This window comes from Mustela putorius, unplaced genomic scaffold (genome assembly GCF_011764305.1).
Source record: "Mustela putorius furo isolate JIRA1106 unplaced genomic scaffold, ASM1176430v1.1 tig00000145_pilon_pilon_pilon, whole genome shotgun sequence".
Lineage (NCBI taxonomy): Eukaryota > Metazoa > Chordata > Mammalia > Carnivora > Mustelidae > Mustela > Mustela putorius.
This window is the reverse complement of record NW_025421294.1, coordinates 49,515,974-49,540,194: the sequence shown is the minus strand read 5'-3', so window position 1 is coordinate 49,540,194 and position 24,221 is coordinate 49,515,974. Positions and strand designations below refer to the sequence as shown.

The following is a 24,221-nucleotide window of genomic DNA, read 5'->3' as shown; positions in this document are numbered from 1 at the left end:
GATGGATGGACAGATGGATGGACAGATGGATGAATCAAGGGATGGATGGACAAATGGAAGGATGTATACATTTTATATACACGTAGTACAGAAACATTCAGATGTACATTCAATCTGGCCTGTGGCTCCTTTGAGTGCCATTCACTTTCCTTGATTCAAATTTTTATCCGGTTTCCTCCAGTCCTCTCAAAGATACCACTGATCAGCCAAAAATTCAAGACAAATGTGAAATCTCCCCCAACAAAACCCACCCATAGTGAGCAGGCTCTGTCACATGGTGATGAGGGGAACATCATGCACAAGGTACAGGAGAGATATTTAGTTTGGGCTTCATCTTAACAAATGCCTCTGACCTAGACATTGGACTTTATCTCCAAATGAAGTTCAATATGAAGTTACAGAAATACACCAGTGGCATTGTAAAGAGGATAGAGTTCATTATACAACCAAGTCAGCTGTAAACTCAAAATGTACCACAATATTTGTTACCCTGCTCTGTCCCTCCTTTATTTTTCAGTCAAGCTGCAGTTTGAAGTAAAGTGGTCCAGGTCTCCCTCCCTCTCTCAACCAGAAGGAAAGAAGCATCAACCATTTCCAGGATAGAGAGATGTGCAACAAGAAAGGGTGGGCCTCAAAGGTATCTTCCTGTCTTTAAATATTTGCTTTCAGCATCATTTCAACAGAACATTGGAAATCGGAAACAGTAGGAAATGTGGTGGAGTTGGAAGAAAGAAACCAAATAGATTCACAGTTAAAGTAGCAATGCCAACCAATGAAAATGATTTGCCTACCATGTTCCAGATAAGAGGGCGTACCTTCCGAGGGGTCAAGCCTCCGAGCCCTCCGCCCATGCTTAGAGTTATTATGGACAAACATATTATCAGAGACTGCCAGGACATGGCCATCCACATTGACTGTCGTAGACACCACGACCTGGAGACAGAAGAGAGAAATGAATGAACATTTTAATATAAAAGCATGGAGGGTAATAAACTCAAGTTAAATAAATAACAGCTGGGAGCTGAAGAAAATTGCACAGCTATTTCACATAATAACTGGTGCTTATGCTGTACAAGTCTAACAAGAGGAGCTATTGATGAGTGGGTCTTTGGCATGGAACGCTTTTGATGCAGTTTTAAGTAAAATTGCACAGTTTATAGTTATACAGCAGAAGGTACACTGTTAACCATAATTTTAACAAGAGGATCTTTATTAGCATATTTTTTTACACAACGGTGGTTGTGTTTCACCTAAATTACCCTTCAGTTTAGACACTGAAGCAGATATCACAGTTGATCATGCAAATAAAAATCTTTTGAATCTTTAAAATATTTCCTCCTCCCACCCCCTTCCCCCACCCCCCTCACCCCCCCACCCCCCACTGTGTCAGGGTTAAGAGGACAGAGAAATGAAAAAAAGAGGTTTCAGTGAGAGCTAGGAGGCAGCTTTCTCTCCCGGGTGCCTTTTTGGGGTTTCTTGTACTTTTCTCTTCCCATATTACCTCAATGAATCAGACCAAACTTCCCTCCCCCTGGCCTCACCACCATCACCACTACTAACCAGACCACTCCCTCCCCAAAAGATCCCTGCTGATTAAGGGTCTTAGCTCTGTTTCACAGACAAACAACAACAATAACAACAACAAAACAAAAACAAAAAAAAAGAAGAAGAAGAAGAAGAAATGGGGTGGCTCGGTATAATTCGGATACACTGGCCATCTCATAAACCCACTCTGAGCCTAGTTTGCCAGAAGGGACACGGGCAGAGGTGTTTTCTCAGAGAACTCTGACTAAAACAATGAGAAGAAATGACCTACACTTCTCCTTATATTAAATGGGGGAGAGGATTAAAACTGAAACCCACAGAGATATGTTTATTCATGCGACCTCTTACAACCAAATATAATAATTGTCTGTAATTGCAGCCTCAGCTCCCACCTCGTGCTTTGACACGGGAAACAGCAATCAGCCAGCTCCCGTTTAATCCACCTATTATGTTGACTAATTAACTTTCCTCGACAGTTTATTTCTTCCTCCATTATCAGCCCCTGTCAGCCGCAAGCACCCTGCAGCAGAGGGGAGACCTCAGGCTCTTTGATTGATCACCGATAGATTGACATGCAGATTAATTTAATTAGAATCACCTCACTTGAGAAATGAAAGACAAAGGCAAGAGGGCTAATAGATCTGCTCTCATAATGAGGCAAGCCTCCAGAGCCAAAGCTGAGGATTTCTGATTTATTTTGCTCAATTCCCCAGTTGCTTGGAAAGACTCTCGCTTTAATTGTTCTTGGTTTTGAGAGGCATTATAGCCTCTGAAGAGGTGAAACGCTTTACAAGGATTGGCACATACTGAGGCCCCAGTTTCTGAGGAAGCCTTTTCTCCGACTTCGAGTCTTGTGCAACGCCTCAGTTTCGTCCCCTGAGTTGAGCAGAGGGCAAGATGCTGGGCCTTGCCCTGTGCTTGCAAACTGTCAGCCCTGCCTTGGCAAAGGGCCCTCCTCAGTAGCCTCCCACCCCCCACCAACGTCAGCCATACTGAAAAGTTCTACCGTCGACATCTTTGATCTAAACCCATTAGGCCAAAACATGGCGGAGTTCCTTTCTTGCGGCCACAAAGATGGTATAGAACTCCAGCCTGTGAAGCTCTGCTCCCAGTTCTATCGTGGGGTTGATTTCATTTGATCTGATCCCATTTGACTTGATCTAGTTATTAGTTTTTGTTTGTTTTCTTCCTTGCCCTCTCTTACACAGACCTGAGACCCTGCTTTTTAAATGGAGCCTCTACAGTCTTTCAGACCTGGATGCAGAAGTAGGGAAACTCTGGAAACTACACACTTGGTCATCCCACCCTGGGGTCTCCCAGGGATGAGTGCAGGGCAAGGCTTCTATGGGGTCCTTCCTAAGGGTCCTCTCTCAAGGTCTTTTCCATGACTCCCAGCCAGACCTGGAGCCTCCCCTGATTTTATTTTTTAAATCTATTTTATTAAAATACAAAGTAAACAACTGAGAGTCCATTCTGGGACTCGGGTGTTTGCCTCAACCATTGTGAAAACCAAAATCCCAACTAGGGCAAGTCATTGATGGAAGGACTCAGTACATTTGAAGTAGCAGTTTGCAAAGTGGTTTTTCTCTTTCTTCATGATTGACCAACCAGATCTGACACAGCCTGAAGGTTCTGTGTATGCCTCATCAATTGTAGGTTAATTTAAAAGGAGGGGGAAGAGAAGAAAACGGTCCATTCTTTTATTTTCAAAAAGTATTATGTACCAATACAGAGTCCATATTATTTAAGGCAACAGAAACTCACTTTTCTTTTTAGTTAGGGAGGTGGGACATTGACAATTATATAACAAAGCTGGGTCTTTCAAAGAATTTTTGATTTACTACGAGACCACAATTGAGTGGTCACTGGAGTCGTTAGCAGAAGAAACTATAAAAGGAATCCCAAACGGTATCTGTTTCCAGTGTCAGGAAATGCAGAAAGTTGTTATTCTAGATGTCTGTCTTAAGAGGAAAAAAAAGCAATGGCAATTCTCCATGCACCTGTAAGATGAAATGCTACAGGCTTACGCTTAAAATACTCAGTATTTTTTAAAGATATTGTCATCTGATTCCTACATTGAACAAAAATCACAAAAGCAGTTAAGTTAAAAAAAAAAATTACATCCTATGTATTTTTTTTCTTGACAAAAAAAGGATCACCAAGACCACATGTATGATAGAATCATTTCATTGAAAGTTCCCTTAAAATTGGAGAAAGATAAAACAGAATCCTTGTGTCTTTAATTTCTAGAAAATAAACACCTAATGTTCCTCACAGAAACTCATGACTAAACATTTTAACTTCCCTCTCTTCCAAATAATTTCTCTCATTCCAATTTGGAAACGATCAAGATACATTTAAATGAAACATATGCTGAAATTAATCCACAGAGCAACTTGTAAATTTTTTAAAAATCTAACTGTGAGATGCAAAGGGGGCACTGAAGTGTCCTTTAAAAATAGGCCCATAGAGGGAAGGAAAGGGCCTTTACAGTTTAACACAAGATTAATGAGGTGCTGACACATTCATGCAGGCAAGGGGACAGACAGGCCTGCCAAATCTTCAACCTTCCCAAATTTTGTCAACAAAACACAGCTTGAATTTGGGACAGGTAAACATGGAAAATGATTTTACATTTGGACTCAACACTTCCCTCTCTAACCCCTTCCTCACTCTCCTGCCCTGGGAAAGAGATGAAGGGAATATGAGGAACAGGTATACTTAGAATTTTATGATATCTGTTAAATTAAATCTTTACTCTTAAGAATTGTACAGTCCAATATAGGAACCACACATGTAGTTATTTAAATTTAAACTAACTAAAGTAAAGTTTTAAATTCCATTGTTCCTGAGTCTCCATAGCCACATTTCAAGTGATTAGTAGCCACATGTGTCTAGAGACTGCTATATTGGACAGGGCAGCACAGAACATTTTCCTCATTCTAGAGTGCTCTACTGGACAGTGCTGCTGTAGAATGGTTTGGAAATAAATGGCTCAAAGTGATTCAGGAGGATGTCCAAATGATATCGCCTGAAATAGGTATTAGTGTAAGTGGACATGTTTAAGGTTATATACAAGTATTTTTGATGACTATATTTTTTATAGAATTATTCTATTTAAGACATAGCTTTCTAATATAGCAGTCCATAGGTATGTCGATGAACATGCAGTGTGTTCCATGATACCTTCTATCTAGGTCCAGCCCTCCAAGTGAGGGCATTCAGCATGAGAGGATTAAAAAAACAAACAAACAAACAAAAACACAGAAGAGAAGTCTGCAGGTATCCATGAACTTTGGAGATTGTACACTAACATTTTCAGTTTCTTGCCTCATCTCAGTAATTCAGAATGTTCTGTTTTATCCTAGACCTAGCTATCCCTAAAGGTTGTTTTTTTTTTGTTTGTTTGGTTTTTTTTTTACAATTTTACCCCTCTACCTATTTAGGATTAGAAACAATTCAACACAAAATTGATGATTCTTGACACCCAAGCTTTCCTAGCTGATTTGACTTTGACCAGGTTAACTTGACCTTTAGCCACCGAGCTCCTGCCTCTCAAGTGGAAATACTAACAACAGTGCCTGGTTGTGTGAGGCTTACATTACTGAAAGTGGCCAGCAGGGTTCCTGGCTCAAACTGAGCACTCAACAAATGTTAGTAGCAGTAGTAGTATAGCTGTTACTTTGTTGGTGATACTGACCAAAAGGTTCAAGTTAATGTATTGGGCTAATCATCTGAAGCCATAAAGAGGACCCTGTATGAACTGTTATTTTAAATAAAAGGATACAAAAATTATCCCTAATATGTTCACTGCTTTATCAGTCTAACAAAGAGATTGCATAATTCTAAAGACTTTTGTGCTCACCATATGTCACTATGTAATTTAGGCCTCATGTAAATTGTAAATTTCACTGGTTTATATAATTTTCCTTTCTAGAACTCAGTGACAGATTTTTTGAAAAAAATCTACAAATTAGACATCTTATCAATACAGTCTTGTTTTCCCAATATTTCCTATGAATGAAGGACTCTCTGAGAGTTTTGTTATTGGTTAGTATTTCCTGCTACCATTCTTCAAGCTGTCCCTCTTTTCTTCATATCAGGCAAGAGACCTTGTATGTCCCCAATAAACTAAATTATCTAAGATTCATGACCCATAATCTCTGTCTCATGAGCATATTCTCAAAAAGACAAAAGCAGCTAAATTCAGTCATGAGTGCAAAATCCCATTAACAAAAGTAGCAGCTCATGTAGAAGAAGGGGTTATGACAAAAGCAACCGAAAGAGTTAAAATCTGTAGTTTTAGGGGTACCTGGGTGGCTCAGTGGGTTAAAGCCTCTGCCTTCAGCTTGGGTCATGATCCCAGGGTCCTGGGATCGAGCCCCATATCGGGCTCTCTGCTCGGTGAGGAGCCCGCTTCCCCCTGTGTCTCTCTGCCTGCCTCTCTGCCTACTTGTGATCTCTGTCTGTCAAATAAATAAATAAAACCTTTAAAAGAAATAAAAAATAAGAAAATAAAATCTGTATTTTTAAACATTTCTATAACAAATCTGGAATTAAGAAGAAGATTAGACCACAAAAATGATTGCAATGTTTAGATTTAGAATATTTTAGTAGTAAGTATCTCCCTCCAAGAAATAACTACTTTAACAACTTAATTTTGAATGGATATAAAATTATAAACTTGGTCTTCAAAGCTAATATATGGTAACTCAGTGTAAGGAAACTGGTGCTAAAGTTGGTCTGTTACATGACTTTCTCACCTCTGGGTTTAACGTATTCTATGTCCGCATTAATTCAGGACCCCTAATATAAGGCATTAAATGCACTGGCTTGGAGTACACGAAATAGAAAGGCAGTGAGTGACATTCCATGGAATAATAGTCAGCAATAAAAAGAAACAAACTATTGATACACCTGGATGAATTTCAAGAGAATTATGCTGAGTGAAAAAAGCCAGTACCAAAATATTACATCTTGCATGTATGGGCTTATTCCCTACCCTCTTCCCCACCAAATTTACATGTTAAATACCTCATCCCTAGTACCTCAAGATGGGCCTGTCTTTGGAGACAGGGCCTTTAAAGACATGATTAGGTTAAAATAAGGCTCTTAGAGTGGGCCCTAATCCAATCTGATCCATGTCCTAAGAAGAAGAAATTTGGCCAAGCAGAGAAACACCAGAGTGTATGCGTGAAGATGAAAGACCATGTGAGGACACAGCAAGAAGGTGGCTATCTATAAGCCAAGCAGAGAGGCCTCAGAGGAAACCAACTCTACTGATGCCTTGATCTTGGATTTCCAGCCTCCAAGCCTGTGAGAAAATAAATTTCCATTTTTAAGCCACTCAGTCTGTGATGTTTTGTTATGGAAGTCATGGAAAAGTCATACACGGAGTAATTCCATTTACTTGACATTCCTGAAATTTAAAAATTGGGGGAATAGAGAATGGATGAGCACTTGCCAAGGGTTCGGGACAGAGGGAATGTGGATATGGCTACTACGAAAAAATGACAGGAAGGATCCCTGTGATGATGGCGATGCCCGATATTGTCACTGTGGTGATAGATACATAGACCTACGCATGATAAAACCTTACAAAACTAAAAACATATACCTATGTAAATGACTATAAGCAAAACTAGAGGAATTTGAATAAGGTGGAAGATTTATCAATGTTCAAATCCAGCATGATTATTGTATAATACTATGTAACATTGTACTATAGTTTTGCAATCCATTACTATTGGGGTACTGGGCAAACGGTGCACAGGGTCACTCAGTATTATTTCACACAACTACATATGAATCTACAATTATATCAATAAAAAGTTTAACTACATAAAAGGTCTCATTAATTAAGATGCCCTTCCATAGGTGAAGGGACATACAAACTGATAATCCACAGAAAGGAATATTATACAGCAATAAAAAGAAATGAGTTATCAAACCATGAAAAGACATGCAGTTTTAAATGCATAGTGCTGAATGAAAGAAGCCAATCTGGAAAGGCTATAAGCCGTATGATTCCCACTGTGCAACATTCTGGAAAAGGTAAAACTATGGAGGTAGTAAAAAGATTTGCCAGGAGTTTGCCAGGGGGAGGGAGGGAAAAACAGGTGAGGCACAGGAGCAGGGAAGCCATTCTATCCGATACTGTAATGGTGAGGACATAACACCATGCATTTGTCCAAACCCACAGAATACAAAACATACAAATGAATCCTAGTATAAACTATAAACTTTATACTGTGTTATCAAAACTGTATCAATATGGCACATTACTCTAATAAGTATATCAAACGCATGCAACATATTAATAATAGGGAAAATGGGGGAAAGGATTGAGGGTTTCTATGAGAACTCGTTTATACTTCCTCCTCATTTTTCTGTAAACCTAAAACTGCTTTACAAAATAAAGTCTTTATGTCATCAAATTTCTGCCCTGCCCCCTACACAGGGGTGTTCTACCATATTCTCTACCCTGTCTGCTGAGCCATTCTTTACAGACTCCTTGAACATTACAGTCAAAAGCCCAAGAAATCAGCCAACCTAGTAGCTTCCAACTAAGAGTTTTCAAATGTAGTAATAGGAACAACACAGCAGAGTGGGAACCCTAAATTTGTCCTTAGGAAGGCTGCATTCTAAAGCAGTCAGTTTCCTTTGTCGCTATAGGATGAGATCCTCTACCTGGAAACACTGGTTAACTCCTGTCTGTGAGAAGCCCTGAACTGATGGATTCACATGACTCTGAATTTTTAAAACAGTGTGTGATTCTTAATAACCGTCATCGGGGGGCGCCTGGGTGGCTCAGTGGGTTAAAGCCTCTGCCTTCTGCTCAGGTCATGATCCCAGGGTCCTGGGATGGAGCCCGCATCAGGCTCTCTGCTTCACGAGACCCTGCTTCCTCTTCTCTCTCTGCCTGCCTCTCTGCCTACTTGTGATCTCTGTCTGTTAAATAAATAAATAAAATCTTTAAAAAAAAATAAATAAATAAACGACATCAGGATCAAAAAATACGTCATCACATGGGATCCAGAAAAGAAAATGATAAAAAGAAGTCCTCAGTAGTCATGACACTGCAAATGGGTCTAACACCTCTCTTTGAGGCTTGGAAAACTGAGGCCCAAGAGATTTAAAAGCATCCTCAAGGTCATAGGACAAATTAAGAGCAGAGGTAAGCCTGGAGGGAAACTTTCAGACTCTAGGTCCAGTTCTCACCCACCGTGGCCTCTGGCCTCTCCACACAAATGCTACAAGTTGTGGCTGAAGTCTGTTCTCCCCTGACTCTGCTGGTGTCTCCCAGGACATAGAGCTGGGATGTATATGACTGACTACACTCTAAGTATTATATACATAAAAATGTCTGCCGCAGTTAGGAGTCAGGTCTTCATTAACTTTGTCCTTTAAAATATCCTTGACTGATACGGAATGAGATAGTCTCTGAAAACTGCCTGATTGCTAGTTTCTATCTGGTTGAAAGATCCCAAATAAGTCATTAAAAATTATGGAGGACGCATGAACCTACAGGATGTAACAGAGTGGAACTTGGAGAGAAAGGGAGAGAGTGACGGAATTAAACCCACTCTGTAAGGCTCAAGGCAAAAAGATCTCTTTTCTTAACAGTAAGACAAAAGCGGACACTTCTCAATGCTCAGATATGTATGCTAAACTCATTCAGATCTTTGGAAACTAAACTCAGCTTCTGTTTCCTGAACTGTGACACATGCTCAACATAAAAGCTCATCAGTGACCTGAACCTTGGTCCTCCCTCTGTGGATCAGGAAACCTTTGATGACTCTAGATGGTGTCACTGGTATTTAATGGGTACTCTCCGTGTATGTGTTCCCACTGGCTATTTTAAGTAGCAGCGAGCCAAAACATACAGAATTGCCATGTCTGCTCTCTACCAATGAGACCATCACACATGGATGAGAAAACTGGGAGGAAAAAAAAAGCATATTAGTCAACAGCTCAGATTCTAGGGTCAGAGAGTCCTGAGTTTGAACTCCAACTACATCACTTACCAGTTTGTAGCCTTAGATAAGTCAATAGATCAGAGGAAAGAGTTGTGAGCCTATTATAGTCCAGGCATTATTCTAAGGAGAGGCAGCAATGAACAAGACAGATAAATTGTTTGTCCACCAAGAACTGAGCACTTATCAGAGGCAAAAAGGGGTTTTCAGACAGTGATTAAGCAATGAAAGCAAATTTCTGAATGTGAAAAGTTCCAAGAAGAGAATAAGATGGGGATGGAGTGATACCTAGGTGGGAGCTATGTTTGACTCGGTGATTAAGGCAGGCATCTCTGAGGAGGTGATGTTTTTAGCTGAAATCTAAGTAAAAGAAGTAGCCGGTTATTCAATGAAGCCGCAGAAGAGTTTCCGAAGCCAGAATAGCAAGTGCAAAGATCCTGAAGCAGAAATGAGTTTGGTGTATCCGAGGAAGAGAAATGAAAGAAATTAAGAGAGGCCAATGCACTTGTTTGGAGGAAAGTAAACAAGGGAATGAGCAGTGGAAAAATAAGATTATCCATGCAAAACACTTTGTACGGTGTCTCATATGTAATAAAAGCTCAGGAAGTTATAACTTAAAAAGTGAAAGAATATCTTTTGTTGGTAAGTCTCACTAAGTAGAGGCATCCCCAGAAGCAATATCCACTGGCAACCCTGATCTACACCAAACACTTTTAAACATCTATCCTTTCACGTATTTTACATTTCTTCAATAGCGACTGTACTTAATGTAGAAATTTATTTCCTCGAAATGCAGAGCCACCAGTCATCAAATCGCGTTCATAAGGATTCCTTCTCAGTGATGCATATTTTCTGCCAAAGCCCAGCATAAGGCTCATGCCAAGACACATATTTGCCCAACAAGCCATAATGGTTTAATATATCAGGTTGAAAATCCACCATTTGTATTTACCATGTTATGCGAATTAATCCTGTATTCTGAAACTATCATTAGAGCTGCTTTCAGTATAATTAATCAGCCTGCTGCATCTTGAAATTATTCTGTATGAAGAGAGTGATTGCAGCTTGGGTCCCTAGCATTCTGTTGGTAAAGAATTTAATTGCAAGATGTGCTGTTTGTCAAAACAATGTAACGGGAGTGGGGGGTGGTAAGGGACAGTGGAGAGAAATAAAAAGGATACAAATATTTCTTTCTTTATTTAAGTGCTTTTAAAAGCAGACTGAAACTGCAGAGGTAGGACATGTATTTTAAGAATTGTCTGATGATCTCTTATAATATATTGATTCAGAGCCTCTGTAGGCTTTTGAATAAATAACAAGGATTCTCCAAAATTTATAGAATTCACCAAAAACAAGAGCAGAGAGTTGCCTTTTACTGTCACTTCCTGGGCCATCATTTTTAAAAGAACACATCTTTGGTGGGGATTTGGGATGGTAACCTGGTGGTTTCTCCTCGTATTTCCTTTCCCCACTCCAAGTGACTAGAAAGTGAAGGAAGATTGTTTGTCTCCTCCAATAAACGCGAGATAAGCATGAATTTGGAGCTGGCAGTTTCTCTCCGCTCAGAAGACTCTGCGGGCCCTTCTCAGGATGGTTTATTCGTACCCTTTGGCTCAGAGCTTAAATATCACCTCCTCAAAAGTTTTCCCTGGTCACCCACTTTAAATTAGGCTCCTACCCCCATCCCACATGTGTTCTCTCTTATATTATTAATATTCTTTATAGTAATAATGAAAAGTTTTGATGATTTGTAATTACTCATCTGTACACATCGTAGCAGCTGGTGGCATCTCTTACCCGCACATCCGTGTTCTGTCCCGTGTGGGCCGTACAAATAGACATTTGCAGGTTGCTCTGTGGTTATACATGGCCAGGGGACACACTACTAGCCCATAGAATATGGACATGTTTGACAAGGGTCACTTCTAAGAGCGGGTTTTTAAGAAGTTCATGAGTCCCCTCTATATAGTCTTTGCCCTTCAGTTGGATGGACAGACAACAAGGCTCTAGGGGATGCAGAGACACAAAACAAAAGGAGTCCCGGTCCCCAAGTCACTTTATGTATGAGACCTGTTCACCCACCAAGAACACCTGCCTTGTACCTTGATGTGTACAAGAAATGACCTGTGGTGTGGGAGCCATTAGATTCTTTGTTCTATGTATTATAGCAGCTAGTATTATCCTAACAAATAGACCTCAACTAGAATAGGAGCTTCATTAGGACAAACACCCTGTCTTTATTGTTCCTGGCAATGTGTTTACCACTTGCCATGTCAATAAATTCTACTGAGTGCATGCGCACATGAATGAAGGAGTATATCTTAATTTTACACTCATCCACACTCATGCATCTAACATTTATACATGAATATAGATTTGTAGCCTACGGACAAATTTTTGTTGAAGAGATAAGATGAATTTGGAAATGTATACCTTACTTCACAGTCCATAGTCATCTGGCGTGATGACAGTTTGTACCCGATGCATGTTCCCTCCCTCGCCATCCTCATTCATTCTGCCAGCCCCAACAAGGAAAGCTATTGATAAGGATTTAAATCTTCACCTGGAATTGTCTAGCTCCTGTCAGTTAAAAGCCAGACCCAAGACATGGTTTTAATACAGTCCTTCGACATTAGCATCTTTTTAGTGTCAAGATGAAGAAACAGGCTCATTTAGTCACAGTGAATTTCTCCCTGTCATGAGCTGCTTCCATCCCAGCTTACCCCCCTCTCCTTCTTCCTCCTCACTTCCTCAAACCCACCAGGACTGAATGAAGCTTGTATCTACTGTTGTCTTTAAGCAAGTTTGTTACCCTAGCCACAGCCTGGGGATTTCAAAAGAAAACATCCATCATAAGTTAAGAAGAAGGAGGGGGAAAAAAAAAAAAGACTATACCAGATTTTCTACAAGGTTTATTCCATAATGCCTTAAAGTATGGACACAGCCGAGCTCTGTGGAAAGTGATTAATTTCTTGAAAACACTAAGGTCACACTAATTGACATGACCTGTGTAATTAAGTAGTCTCTGTTTACACACCAGAAGCTCAGCCGCTGTGAGGCTGAGTTTGCTTGACAGAATGTCTTTACATGTCAAGAGATCAACAACCTTTCTTATGTCCTCCTCAGTCACCTACACAGGCCCCTGATTGCTGTTCAGAGGAGACACGCTCTGGCGTGGCTGTATGAAGTTCGGGGTGGCCTGGTGAGCATACAAAATGAGATGAGAGAAAAACGGCAGCCACGCGTGTTGGAGAGAGCTCACTTAATAGTCAGGAGAGCACGTTTTCGATCAGATGTCTCTAGGTCTTAGGTTTTCAATATAACTGAGAAAAGCCACATTGAGATGTCAAGGATAGACCAGAGTTTTCTGATGCCAAAAAGACACTTTCTTATTCCTCCTTAAAGGCGGTCGCAACAGAAAACCTACTTCTTACTGGGGTACTATGAGAGGAATGATGGAAATTGTGTGTCTTCTTCACAGGTAACCTTCAACCAGTGTCTCTACGACACATTGCTTTCAGCCAGGGGAGCTGCAGGGGAGCCTAATTTCCCCCTTCTTGGGCAAGTCCTAAAATTTGGGAACTTCCGTATGGTTTCTTCTAGAGTTCTCTGAGATATCAGAGGTCACTTTACTCATGCTTCATCTATATGATGGGTCTTTCTTGCTCTGGAGATGGGACCCAGGCCTCCATAGGTTAAGTAAAGCTAGAGCGATCTTCTGAGTTAACAGCTTCTTTATCTAAGGTTCATACAAGCAAAAAAATGGCCAACACTGTAGCTCTGCTCAGAAACAATGCTCATGTTCTTTTACTTCCATGCAACTCCATTCTGCCTGACGAACTTTGGTGGCATTCCAATAGTCCTCAGGCAGATAGTAGCTTCAGGCTTGTTATAGGGCAAACACCTCTCCATGGCTTTCCTGAGGTTCTAGCATATATTCATGGAGAGCCACTCTGACTCTCAGATGTTGAGAGACCTCCTTATTTTCTCGGCAAAAAGTGTCCCCCTACAGATTCTGGTCAGCTTTTTTAGTGTTCCACATTAGGTAACATCTGAGCCAGATGGTTGGGTTGAATCATTGCCTCTTCACTACCTAGTAGATGTGTGACTTTGAGCAAATTGCTTAATTCCTCTAAGCCTCCGTTTCTCATGTGTAAAGTTACATTTTATAAATATAATATTTGTACACTCCTAACAGGGACATTGTGAAGATAAAATGATAATTCATGTAAAATACTTAGCATGATATCTCTCACATAATAAGTACCTAATAAATGTTGGCTTCATCATTATCACCATCATGGCCAATGTCCACAGATGTATGTCAAGGCACATGTATGGGCACGTATATTTATATACACCTATGTGGAACACATTGAATGTAGACACAGATATAAACAGTCATCTCCCCAGCCCTAACATAAATGGAAATAGACCAAGATAGGGAACACGGAAAGAGAAGGCAAATTCTGATGGAAGCACAAAAAAGAAAAGAAAGGTGATGACAATGGACTTTGGGGTTCAGTGAGTTGAAGTTCCTGGAAGTTTCCAACTGGCAGCTGGAGAGCTAGGTCTGGATTTGGATGTCAGGTCTCAGGGAACCTGACTCAGGAGTTCTGAGTGTCCAAACAGTGGTTAATATGCTGAGAATGAAGGAGATAGTTAAGAGATTCCTACAAAGTGGGAAAAGATCTGGATCTCAAAAGAAAACTTAGGGAATTTCAATATATACAGGAGAGAAAACAAATAGCATCCCTTTAAGGAGGCCGAGAATGAGTGAATATTGTTGTGGAATCCAAGGAAAAGATGGGCTCAAGAAGGATGGGATGGCTACCAGCATGAGATGATGCAGAGAAACATACAGGACCATAATATTAAAAAAAAACACCACTGGGGAAAACAAAGAAAGGTTTGGTAAGGATATTTGAGGTGCTATTTTAACTCATTCCTCAACTGCATAAACATCCACATGCCTACATGCATAAAACCATGTGCTAATTGTGGAAAAATTATAATTAATTAAATGTGTACCAAAAAAAAAAACACACACAAAAAAACAAAAAACCCTGAGTTAATGTTCTTTCTGCCATAGGCTCCCTCTATTCTCTCCCAGAAAGTGATGACGGGGTGATGGGGACAAATCTGCTTAAATCTGAGATCCAGTAAGGAATTTGTCCTTGCTGATGGACAGAGCTCTTCTTCAACTCAAAAATTAGCTCTGTAGTGGCCAAGGTTGCTGCCCCTATTTAGAGAAGTCTACCTACTTTAGGATGGTTGGAGACTCACAAGGAAGAACACATGTATTTGAAGGACATATGGACCTTGGGTCAGGCAGTTCTCATGCTTAATAAAAAAAGAGCACTCTTTGGGACTATAGCACTGTCACCAGGAAGAGTCTGTCAGAAACCATTAGGTATAAGACTAGACCAATGACGCTCAAGTAGGGGTAAGTTTGCAGCCCCACCCCAACCAGAAAACATTACAAATGTCTGGAGACATTTTGGGTTGTCATGATTAGGCTAAGGGCTGAGGTAATTTCTCTCCTGGCCTCTACGGGTACAGGCCAGTGATGAACTGTTAAACATACTACAGTGTGTAGGACAAATCCGCCCTCCCACATACAACAAAGGATTGTCTAGTCTAAAATGGCACTTGTGCCTCGATTGAGAAACCCTGTACTGAAATACTGACCCAGTTTTTGTGTATTACAAGTACTTTCCCCAAAAGCTAACAATTCTATTTATTATTTGCAAATTAGTTATGCATACAAATGCTGTCATTTATATATTGTGAAATAAGAAGAATCATAATTTTTATTCCATTTTAGAGCTGAGGAAACTGATACTCTCCAGAAATTCAATTCATGCCACCCCTCATCTCAGTAGCCTTTCTACTAAATGAAGAACAACTATCTGCAAAAATAAAGCTTTCTAGATACTCAAAAATAATAGACTGAGGTGGTTTTTCATCTCCTATGAGAGCTACATCTCTATAATTTAAGGCTTTCAGACATTTCACTAACAGGTCCATTGAGGGAAAAATAAGGCCCCAGAAGTCTTACAAAAATACTCTTAGATTCCCAATGTCACCAAAGTGCACGTCTAAGTCTGTTGCCCTGAGAAGCAGAGCAAAGTGGATCCTGATATTCATAAGGCATGACATGTGTCTACTGGACATGTTTATTAGACATGAATTGGTTCATGCCTGGATATGCCTTGTTCCTAACCCAAGCTTGGTCAAGGGACCAAGCTATGGCTCATCCCAAGACCAAAACAAGCTGCAAAACATTTTATAGTGAAACCCAACCTCATGTTGCAGGACATGGAGCAACACACTGGGGCATCATATGTGTCGTTTAGCAGCAAAGCCAACTCCATCTCAACACACACACAAAAAAGTCCTATGTGGGAAGGAGATTACTCAAGTCTTCTAACTTGGGGTCAGTAACTAGCCAGGAGAAACATTTTCCAGGAAACTAGATTCAGGGATTCTCTGTACTCATCTCCGTCAAGACAATAGGTGGTGAGGCCAAGATGATTTTACAAAAGTGGTACAGGTTCTTGGGAGAAAATGTCTTCTTTCTACTGAATTTGTTCTTTTGTGAGATCAATAAGTCTCACGTCTTAAAAAAGTATCGTCTAGGAGACAAAGAGATCTTGACGTCTGAAAATCAGTGTTCAGAATCATCCCATAACCTTTCCCCCATCAGAGGGGGCAGTTTTTCAAGATCCTCTCAGAGACCATACATTTCAATCTACACTTAAAGCTGACTGGCTATACCTAAGAGTATACTTTCAACACCAGACTGTTTTCACTGAAAGACCATATGGGTGAATACACGCGTCATTACTCTGATATATTGCACGACAACTAACGTTGACCATGCAAATGAGTTACCCATAAAATTAGATGGAAAGCAACACAAGTCTAGAACCTTGCTCTTCAAAGCAGTCTGTGGCATTGGCATCGCTTGGGAGCTTGTTAAAAATGGAGAGTTTCAGGCCCACCGGAGACCTCAATTAGCAGTTTAACAAGATCTCTGGGGGGTTCTTGACACTTTCGATTTTGAGAAGCGCCAGTATCTAGAACTTAGCAACCTTTCCTAAAACCTAACTACCATTTTGTGCTTTCAAAATTAACACTTTGCTTTCACATCTTCTTCTGTCACTAAATGTGTAATTATATGAGGCAAACACACCCCTCATGCTTTGAATGGTGGCTGATCTGACTGGTGCTTGAGAACTTTCACACGGTCTATCCAAGGACATTGCTGACACAGAACTGAGGGTCACCCATATTACACTCTAGATGTGCCCTGCTGCATCAGGGGGTCTGTTTTTAATAGACAATTACTGTGACAACTTCCAAAATTGGGAGAGGGCAACAGAGAGAAAGGAAGGAAGAAGAGGATGTAATTCTAGAAAGTACATCATTTCTATGTACTTTACTTAACCTGCAGTGGTTTAAGTCTGTGAGTCCATTCAGGAAGCCAAACTGGGCCCAGAGGACATCACTGTCTCAATCAATGACCGCAGGTGGTTTGGTTCTGATGCTCCCCTAATAAAAACAACTCCTAGAGTGCAGAGACCGGGGGGACCAGGAGTCTCACCTGCTCCTCACCTCTGGGGAAATAACTAGACTCTGTATCTTCCTCTGCCTAAGACTTTTTGTACCCTCTGTTGATATTCGTGCCATTATCAAGATTTAAGAAAGACAAGACAAACCCACCTGGAATCTCCGCATGTCACGTGGGTTTCCTGCATTCTTTAGGCAATTTTGGTTACATTTGAGGAAAAATTTCAAGAAGAACCTGTAAAGAAACAAATCATCACGGTTAGCTTTTCCATCCTGACACAGAAGGGGAAAAAAAAGTAGTAAGTCACATCTAGGTTATACATTCTGTTCTCCACGTATCTTCTGAAATGTTTAGAAAGGTGTTAGACCCAATATTTTATTTGAAGCTTTAGCCCTTGTTTTGCATCTAAGCTGGACTTTCTCTATGAAGGAAACACTCTCAGTGCTGCCAACAGATCTCACAAAAGAATTAAGCCCCCAAGGAAGTATTTTTACTCAGAGGGAAGGTCTTCACCATAATTTAAGGTAGTTTCCAATTGGGTATAATTGCCTGAGAATTACTCATGGTTCCAACAACATGTAATTTAAGCCCCATAAATTCACAAATGATGAACCAGCAAAATGCATGTTAGATGAATATAAGGAGATGGTAAACACTTTTTATTTTAGCACCTCCAAATAAAATACCTTAATTAGTAGTACCCACAAGAAGTAGATAAGATTCACATACTGACTGAAGTCCTTTGACTTCTCAAATATTTCCTGCATGTTTTTCTTATATTGCCTACTGTAGACAAAAGCTATTCGTGACTGAATAAGAACTTTGTTGCCACCTTGGTACCTGAATTTGTTCTAAAGTGAGATCCATGTGTTTTACTTGCTAGAGTGATCAAAAAAAAAAAAAATTTGCCAGGAACGAACCTGGTTTATACCGGCTATATTAGGGGACGTATTAATAGTGTCCACTTTAACTCTGAAAAGTGCCCCATCGTGGGTGATAAATTAGATGGCCACCTTATAGGTTTCTGAGTTATTTCTTTTTATAAAGATTTATGTACTTATTTTGTGTGTAAGGGAGAGAGGGCATGCGGGCACATGAACACACACATTGCGGGGAGGGGAAAAGGGAGAGAGAAACTCAAGCAGACGCCTGGCTGAGCAAGGAGCCTCGCATGGGACTTACTCTCAGGACCCTGAGATCATGACTGGAGTTGAAACCAAAAGATGGATGCTTAACTGACTGAGCCACCCAGGCACTCCCTGAATTATTTCTTATGTTGTAATTTTTAAAGTCTGTCACAGAAAGACAGCAGGTATCAAAGGTCCTATTAGGACATTCATGCTGGCAATCTACTCGTTCTCCACTGACCCATGTTTGGGGAAAGAAGCATTTTAAAAACCACCCTAAGGGGTGCCTGAGTGGCTCAGTCAGCTAAGCAGCTGCCTTTATCCAAGGTCATAGTCCCAGGGTCTTGGGGTCAAGCCCCATGTCAAGCTCCCTGCTCTGGTGGGAAGTCACCTTCTCCCTCTCTGTCTACCTCTCTCTCTACTCATGCTCTCTCTTCCTCTCTCTCTCTTTCAAATAAATAAAATGTTAAGAAATAAAATAAAAATAAAACCCACCCTGAGTTCTCCATCCCCTTTTTCTTTTAGGCCTATGGCTATCAGGCCCACGTATTTTCCAAAAATATTAGAATGCATTAAAATATTGGGCAGTTAAATTCTTGTAGGGATTTTCTTTTCTTCACCTTTCTCCCATTCAAGCCTGCTCTGGAGTATAAAATTCCCACCTCAATACACATAATCTGTGAAAAACTATTACGCCATGATGCCTCAGTCTGAATTTAGCTCTGAGCACAAAGTCTATTAAGCAACTAACACAGGGGTCTTCAGAAATGAGAACACAGTACAAAGTTGCACTGAGTTTGAACGATTTCTGAATACTGAACTGAGCGTGGTCCCAGAAGAATCTCTCTCCTCCCTGGTCCCTGATGGAGCCCCACGTCAGGCTCCCTGCTCAGCAGGAAGTCTACTTGTCCCTCCCTCTCTCTGCCCCTGCTCATCTCTCTCTCTCTCTCCCCCATAAATAAAATCTTTAAAAATATATATAATGTAAACGTTTACCTAAAATGACTCTTTTTCAACATCATTCAACTGCCTATCAACAAAGGCTGGCCTCTGAATAATCATTTGACCTTACTTTCAGGTTCTCTCCACAGAGGCCAAAGTTCACCAACATTCCGTACAAGAGAAATGACTCATGGGACACCACTGAAGCCCAAATTTGTAAAATGGAATCCGCTCTGTCCTTCCCTGGGGCCATCAGCTGATCCTGACTCATGTCCCCTTTCAATAGGGCAGACTTGGGAAGGGAAAAGGTTTGAGGAGGAGTCACAACCCCGAGTGCCTCTGTACTGTCCTTTCCTCTGAGCTCTCAGAAGGCCAATGCTGGGTGGCCCTGTGATCAAAAACGGCTTTCAGAAGCTAAGGTGGTGAAATCCAAGGATAATGGGTCTGCCATCTTACTAGGGTTAAAGCCAAAGACATCTGAAATGTGAAAACTGGCTTTCAAGTAAAGCCAGTTGGAAGGGCATTTTTAAAAGCCACACCAACCCTCAAGAGAGGACTCTTTGTCACTAAAGTAACAGTGAGAATCCGTAACCCACAGCCTTTAGAAATACCCAGAATGGGGTTCATATCCCAACTTTGACTTGCGTGATTTTGGATAAATAGCTGAACTTGTGTGATTTTGGATAAGTAACTGAAGTTCTCTGTACCCCTTCTCTGTAAACTTACAGTTACCGGCTCTACCTTATCAGGTGATTGAAGGCATGAGCTGTGAGACTGCCAGGCATTGGTAAGCATGGTGACTATGGCAGCAATAACATCAGCTCCCATGTATGACATACTTAACCTGTGCTCAGCACAGCTCTAGGAACTTCAAACACATTTTCCCTAGCTAACCCCCCAAGTAACCTCTGGTATTAATCCTGTTTTACGGATGAAGAAACTGAGGTTCAGAGAACTTAAATAATTTGCCCAAAGCTTAGGAACTCCAAGCCTAGAATCCAAATTTGGTCAGAGCCTGTGACCTTAACCACTAGGCTACAGTAGTTTTAGTAATAATAGAAGTAGTGCTGTACTGATATTAGTACTAATGGTACCATTGAGAGTCATGGTACTACAATGGCATTTATACTAATAAGTGTGTGTATAAGTGAAACCATAGAGATAAGAATAATTTTGGCATTATGATTCCCTACCAGTAGCATAAATACTGTGGAGGGAGACATCATGGACATCCTCCCTCCAGGGCCCCCCACCCCCAGTTCCTCAGGGTCAATAATACGGCCGCAGGGGTGTGCTGAAGACATTTGAGCCCAGACCCGACAGCCAGATACAGGCTGTGTTAGAAGGAGCTGTCAGCACACCCTCTGGCATCTTCAAGTCAGACAACTGCTAGCCACCATGAGGGGAGCCATCTGGTGCCAAAATGGATTTTGAAAGACAAGCAAACAGGACACTAGCTCTGCCAGAGAGAAACAGAATCAAGGGAGCAGGGGATCTTCTGCCTTAACGATGAGCAGGGGCGCGGCGCCTGTCACCAGCCCATCGTTAGCACAAAAGCTATGCTGGGCACACCCCAGATCCCTGTTACCCTAAGCTGCCCTGTCACTTGGCATGCTGGCAGAAGCTCCCCCCCGCCCTCTCAACAGTGGATTGCTTGCTGAAATTGAAGTCCTGACCATCTGTCACAGGGAAGAGACGGCATCAACGGGCGCCTGGGGCCTCACACAAGCCCTTATGTGGCAAAGACGCTCTGAAGGGCCCGTTCTTTTGGGGAGAGCCAGCCTTACCCCAGGGGGAGCGTCAGGAATTCTTTCAAAGTTTCCCCTAAGTAGATGCCAAATGCCTGACCCTTTCGGATCACACTTCCTTAAAGGAACCAAGAGGAGTTAGAAGTAGGAGTTAAAAATATCCCCACTGAGAGACAGAGTTAGACGTGGCACACACATTTGGGGGATGATTTATCGGGCTGTTTTTAAGGCATTTTTAAACGGAGGACCCACACATGTCTGCTGACCTATGGAGAGGATCTCAGATTCCGAGGGGGTTTTCAACAAAGCAGAGGTTATTGTAACTCAAAACCTCACTTTTGTCTCATGAATTACCACATTTTGTGTGGCGGGTGTGTTTGATAAAGTGTTGTCAGGAGAAAGAGTGTGGCAGCCTTCTCCCGACCGTGGGAAACAGACTGGAGGCAGGACAAAGCCCCTATTGACCCTGTGGAGTTCCAAGGAGTTCCAGAAACTCCAGGAAACAGCCCAACCAGAACCAAACTCCAGTCTTTTTTCGGGGATGGAAGGGGTAGGGCAAGAAACCCAACACCTTTCTTGTTAACTTTCAATATGAATAATATCTTCTGTTCATACGGTGTGTTATAGGATTCAAAGCACTTCTATCTCGAGGGACTCACCAAATGCTCCACAGAAGTCCTATAAATTAGGCATGCCAGGAATTATCAACCTATTTAAAAGGCAAGAAAACTAAGACTCAACAAAACTAAAATATTTATCTACAGTCAAAACTAAACTCATACCCTATATTGGTCAAAGGACTTCTTACAGTATAAGGGTTTTTTCCATGAATTACAAGACTTTACAAGTGACCTGAACTGCCACTTGGTATAACTTTTTCACCCTGCATATAAGAAAATTGAGAGATCAAGAGACATGATAATAGCCACAAGTATAATAGTTATGATAGCTAGAACTACAGTCCACATGTCTTGGCTTCTAGTCATATGATTTTGTTTTAAGAGAATGTTAGGTTTCCAAAAGCCAAGCCAATAAGGGCTCAACATATGAGCTATTATTGAGCTTTCAGTCTACTACCTCCATTAGGGAAGTGACAGTCATAAAACTCAAAGTGACATCCTATTAAAAGTTGTGTCTAGGTTCATCAATCAGGCTAATGTAGGACATTAGCCCATCATTGAATATTAACTGAACCAAACACACACATTTGTAGAACAAAACTGTTTATTCAATGGTTTACTTGTATCACATGTTACCAACTGATGGTCGGTATATTGAGTATCCTTCCATTTGACTAGCACAATACTGGGTATCAAAGTTACCTCTAGGCTCCCCCAAAAGGAAAATTCATTGATTAGCCAACAGATCCTACTCCAGCTATATGAAGATATAAAATAACAACAAATAAAAATCATCTCTGTATACCTAGCACATGAAACAGAATTCAGAACCCAGTTCTGAATGTTGAGTTTTCAGTTAATCTGTTCAGTTAAACAGAATCCAGGACCTCCAAGGGGGTAGAAATGAGAACTTTCTACAATAAAAATGGCAATAGAGAATGCTGAGCAAGAACTTGGGTTGGAGATAAGATAAGCCTGAATAAATTTCTACAGTTCCCTGAATCTCAGTGGCCTTATTAAAACATCGGGATAACAATACTTCTCTCCAGCACCACTGTGTGGCATTCATCATAATCCTAACTTTATTGTTCAATTAATTATATGACTTTAGATAAATTACTTAACTTCTCTGAGTCTCAAATTTTGCATCTGTAAAATGGGGAAAATAACAGAACCCACTTTAGAGAGTCATTGAGAATGAAATAACATATGTGAAATGTTTAAATTGTACCCAGCATAGAAAAAGGGATCATTATTTATTTCTGGCAACTGCTCACTACCCAGCACTAAGAATGTTCAGGTTTTCAGATACAAAAAGGATTCTTTTCTCTTGGAATGTTAAGGTTAAGAAAAGAAGCAAAGACCTATGTGACCGACAAGAACTATAGGTTTCATTGAATGACCTACAAAAAGGAAAAAGAAGAAACCAAGGAGAGACAATAATGACTAGAGCCGCTTTACCCAAGGCCAAGACACATAAAGGAGGGAGGTAGCAGCTTAAATCATGGAGGACTCCGGCTAGTCAGAACTGAAGGGCGCACACCGTAAAACCGACCATTAGGCAACAGCTTGTACATCATTAAATATTATGCAAAGCATTGCAGTAGATCTAGGGTGAGCAGGTTGAGTTTTTACCTCCCCCACACAAATTCTGAAAAAAATCACGTTTGGATGTTTCAGCTGCTGTCCTAATGTCTAGGCTGGAAAAGCAAAGCATCAAGGCACACCTAAACCCAGACATAAAACCCCCATTTGCAGTCTTAAGGCTCCCCAAAAGTTTCTCTGACTTATGCCCACAGATGGTTATGTGGCAGATAATCTTTCCTAAAGATATTCAGGACACGGAGGCTCGCTCTGCCCCTGCACAGGAAACAGCTATGTGGAAACAACTGTGGGGTCCTTTCTGTGTGAAGTTCAAGTTGCTCCCACACATACTGACTGGAAGGTAGAGAGGGAAATGCCTCACAAATCAAAGGGCCTTTTTGGAGAAGTCCTTTCCATAGACTGTTCCATCATCTTCGCCTCGACAACATAGAACTGCCTGCCTTCACGACCAAAGCTACCGCCCAGATACAACCAAGGAAGACTTTCCAGGAGTACAAGTATTCTATCAAATTGAAAATGTTTAACCAGAAAGCAGCTGTTGCTACCCAGACCTCTCATGCTGCCAGGGGCTGTTTCAGAAACACCATCACTACCCCATGAGCCTCTTCCATGGAGAGGTAAACAAGAGTCCCATGGTCACAACCATGAAAAACAGATCTCTCTTGAAAACAGGGGAGCCAAAACAGCTAGAAAAACAAACAAACAAACAAACAAACAAACAAAAACCTGTATTTTCAATGTCAGCACTTTTGGGTTCCTGGTACACAGAAGAAGTTGTAGAGTACAGTTCATCCATGTGAAAATATGATACCCATAAGTCTGCCAAAATCCCAAGGATGCCACAAGGGCGGGCTGAGGAGGCCAAACCTGTATAAGGGCAAAGGTTTCTCACCACCCGGCTGACCTTCTTTCCTTTTCTGATATTAAAATGCACTATTGGGAGAGGATCTGCCTTGACTCAAACCCCTGCAGGTCTGTTTGAGAGGCAAGGAAGGAAGGAAGAAAGAGAGAAATATGATGACGGAGGGGATTCTTTGCGGACGAAGCAAATTCTCTTCTCTCTCCCCACAGTGGAAGGTGGA

General features: G+C 41.1%; 1 protein-coding gene across 4 annotated transcripts in view; it reads right to left on the bottom strand.

Moving 5' to 3' along the window:
• The window catches only part of EBF1 (EBF transcription factor 1), a 386,396-nt gene that overhangs the window by 125,387 nt on the left and 236,788 nt on the right, over positions 1-24,221 (bottom strand). For 2 of the 4 annotated variants that reach the window (XM_004737712.2, XM_004737713.2), the window contains exons 7-8: positions 17,250-17,331; positions 792-933 (exon numbers count right to left, since the gene is read on the bottom strand). In XM_004737712.2, coding sequence (XP_004737769.1) covers positions 792-933; positions 17,250-17,331 — 224 coding nt within the window. The remainder of the gene's footprint in view (positions 1-791; positions 934-17,249; positions 17,332-24,221) is intronic. The other 2 variants (XM_004737714.2, XM_004737715.2) reach the window with 1 other exon arrangement.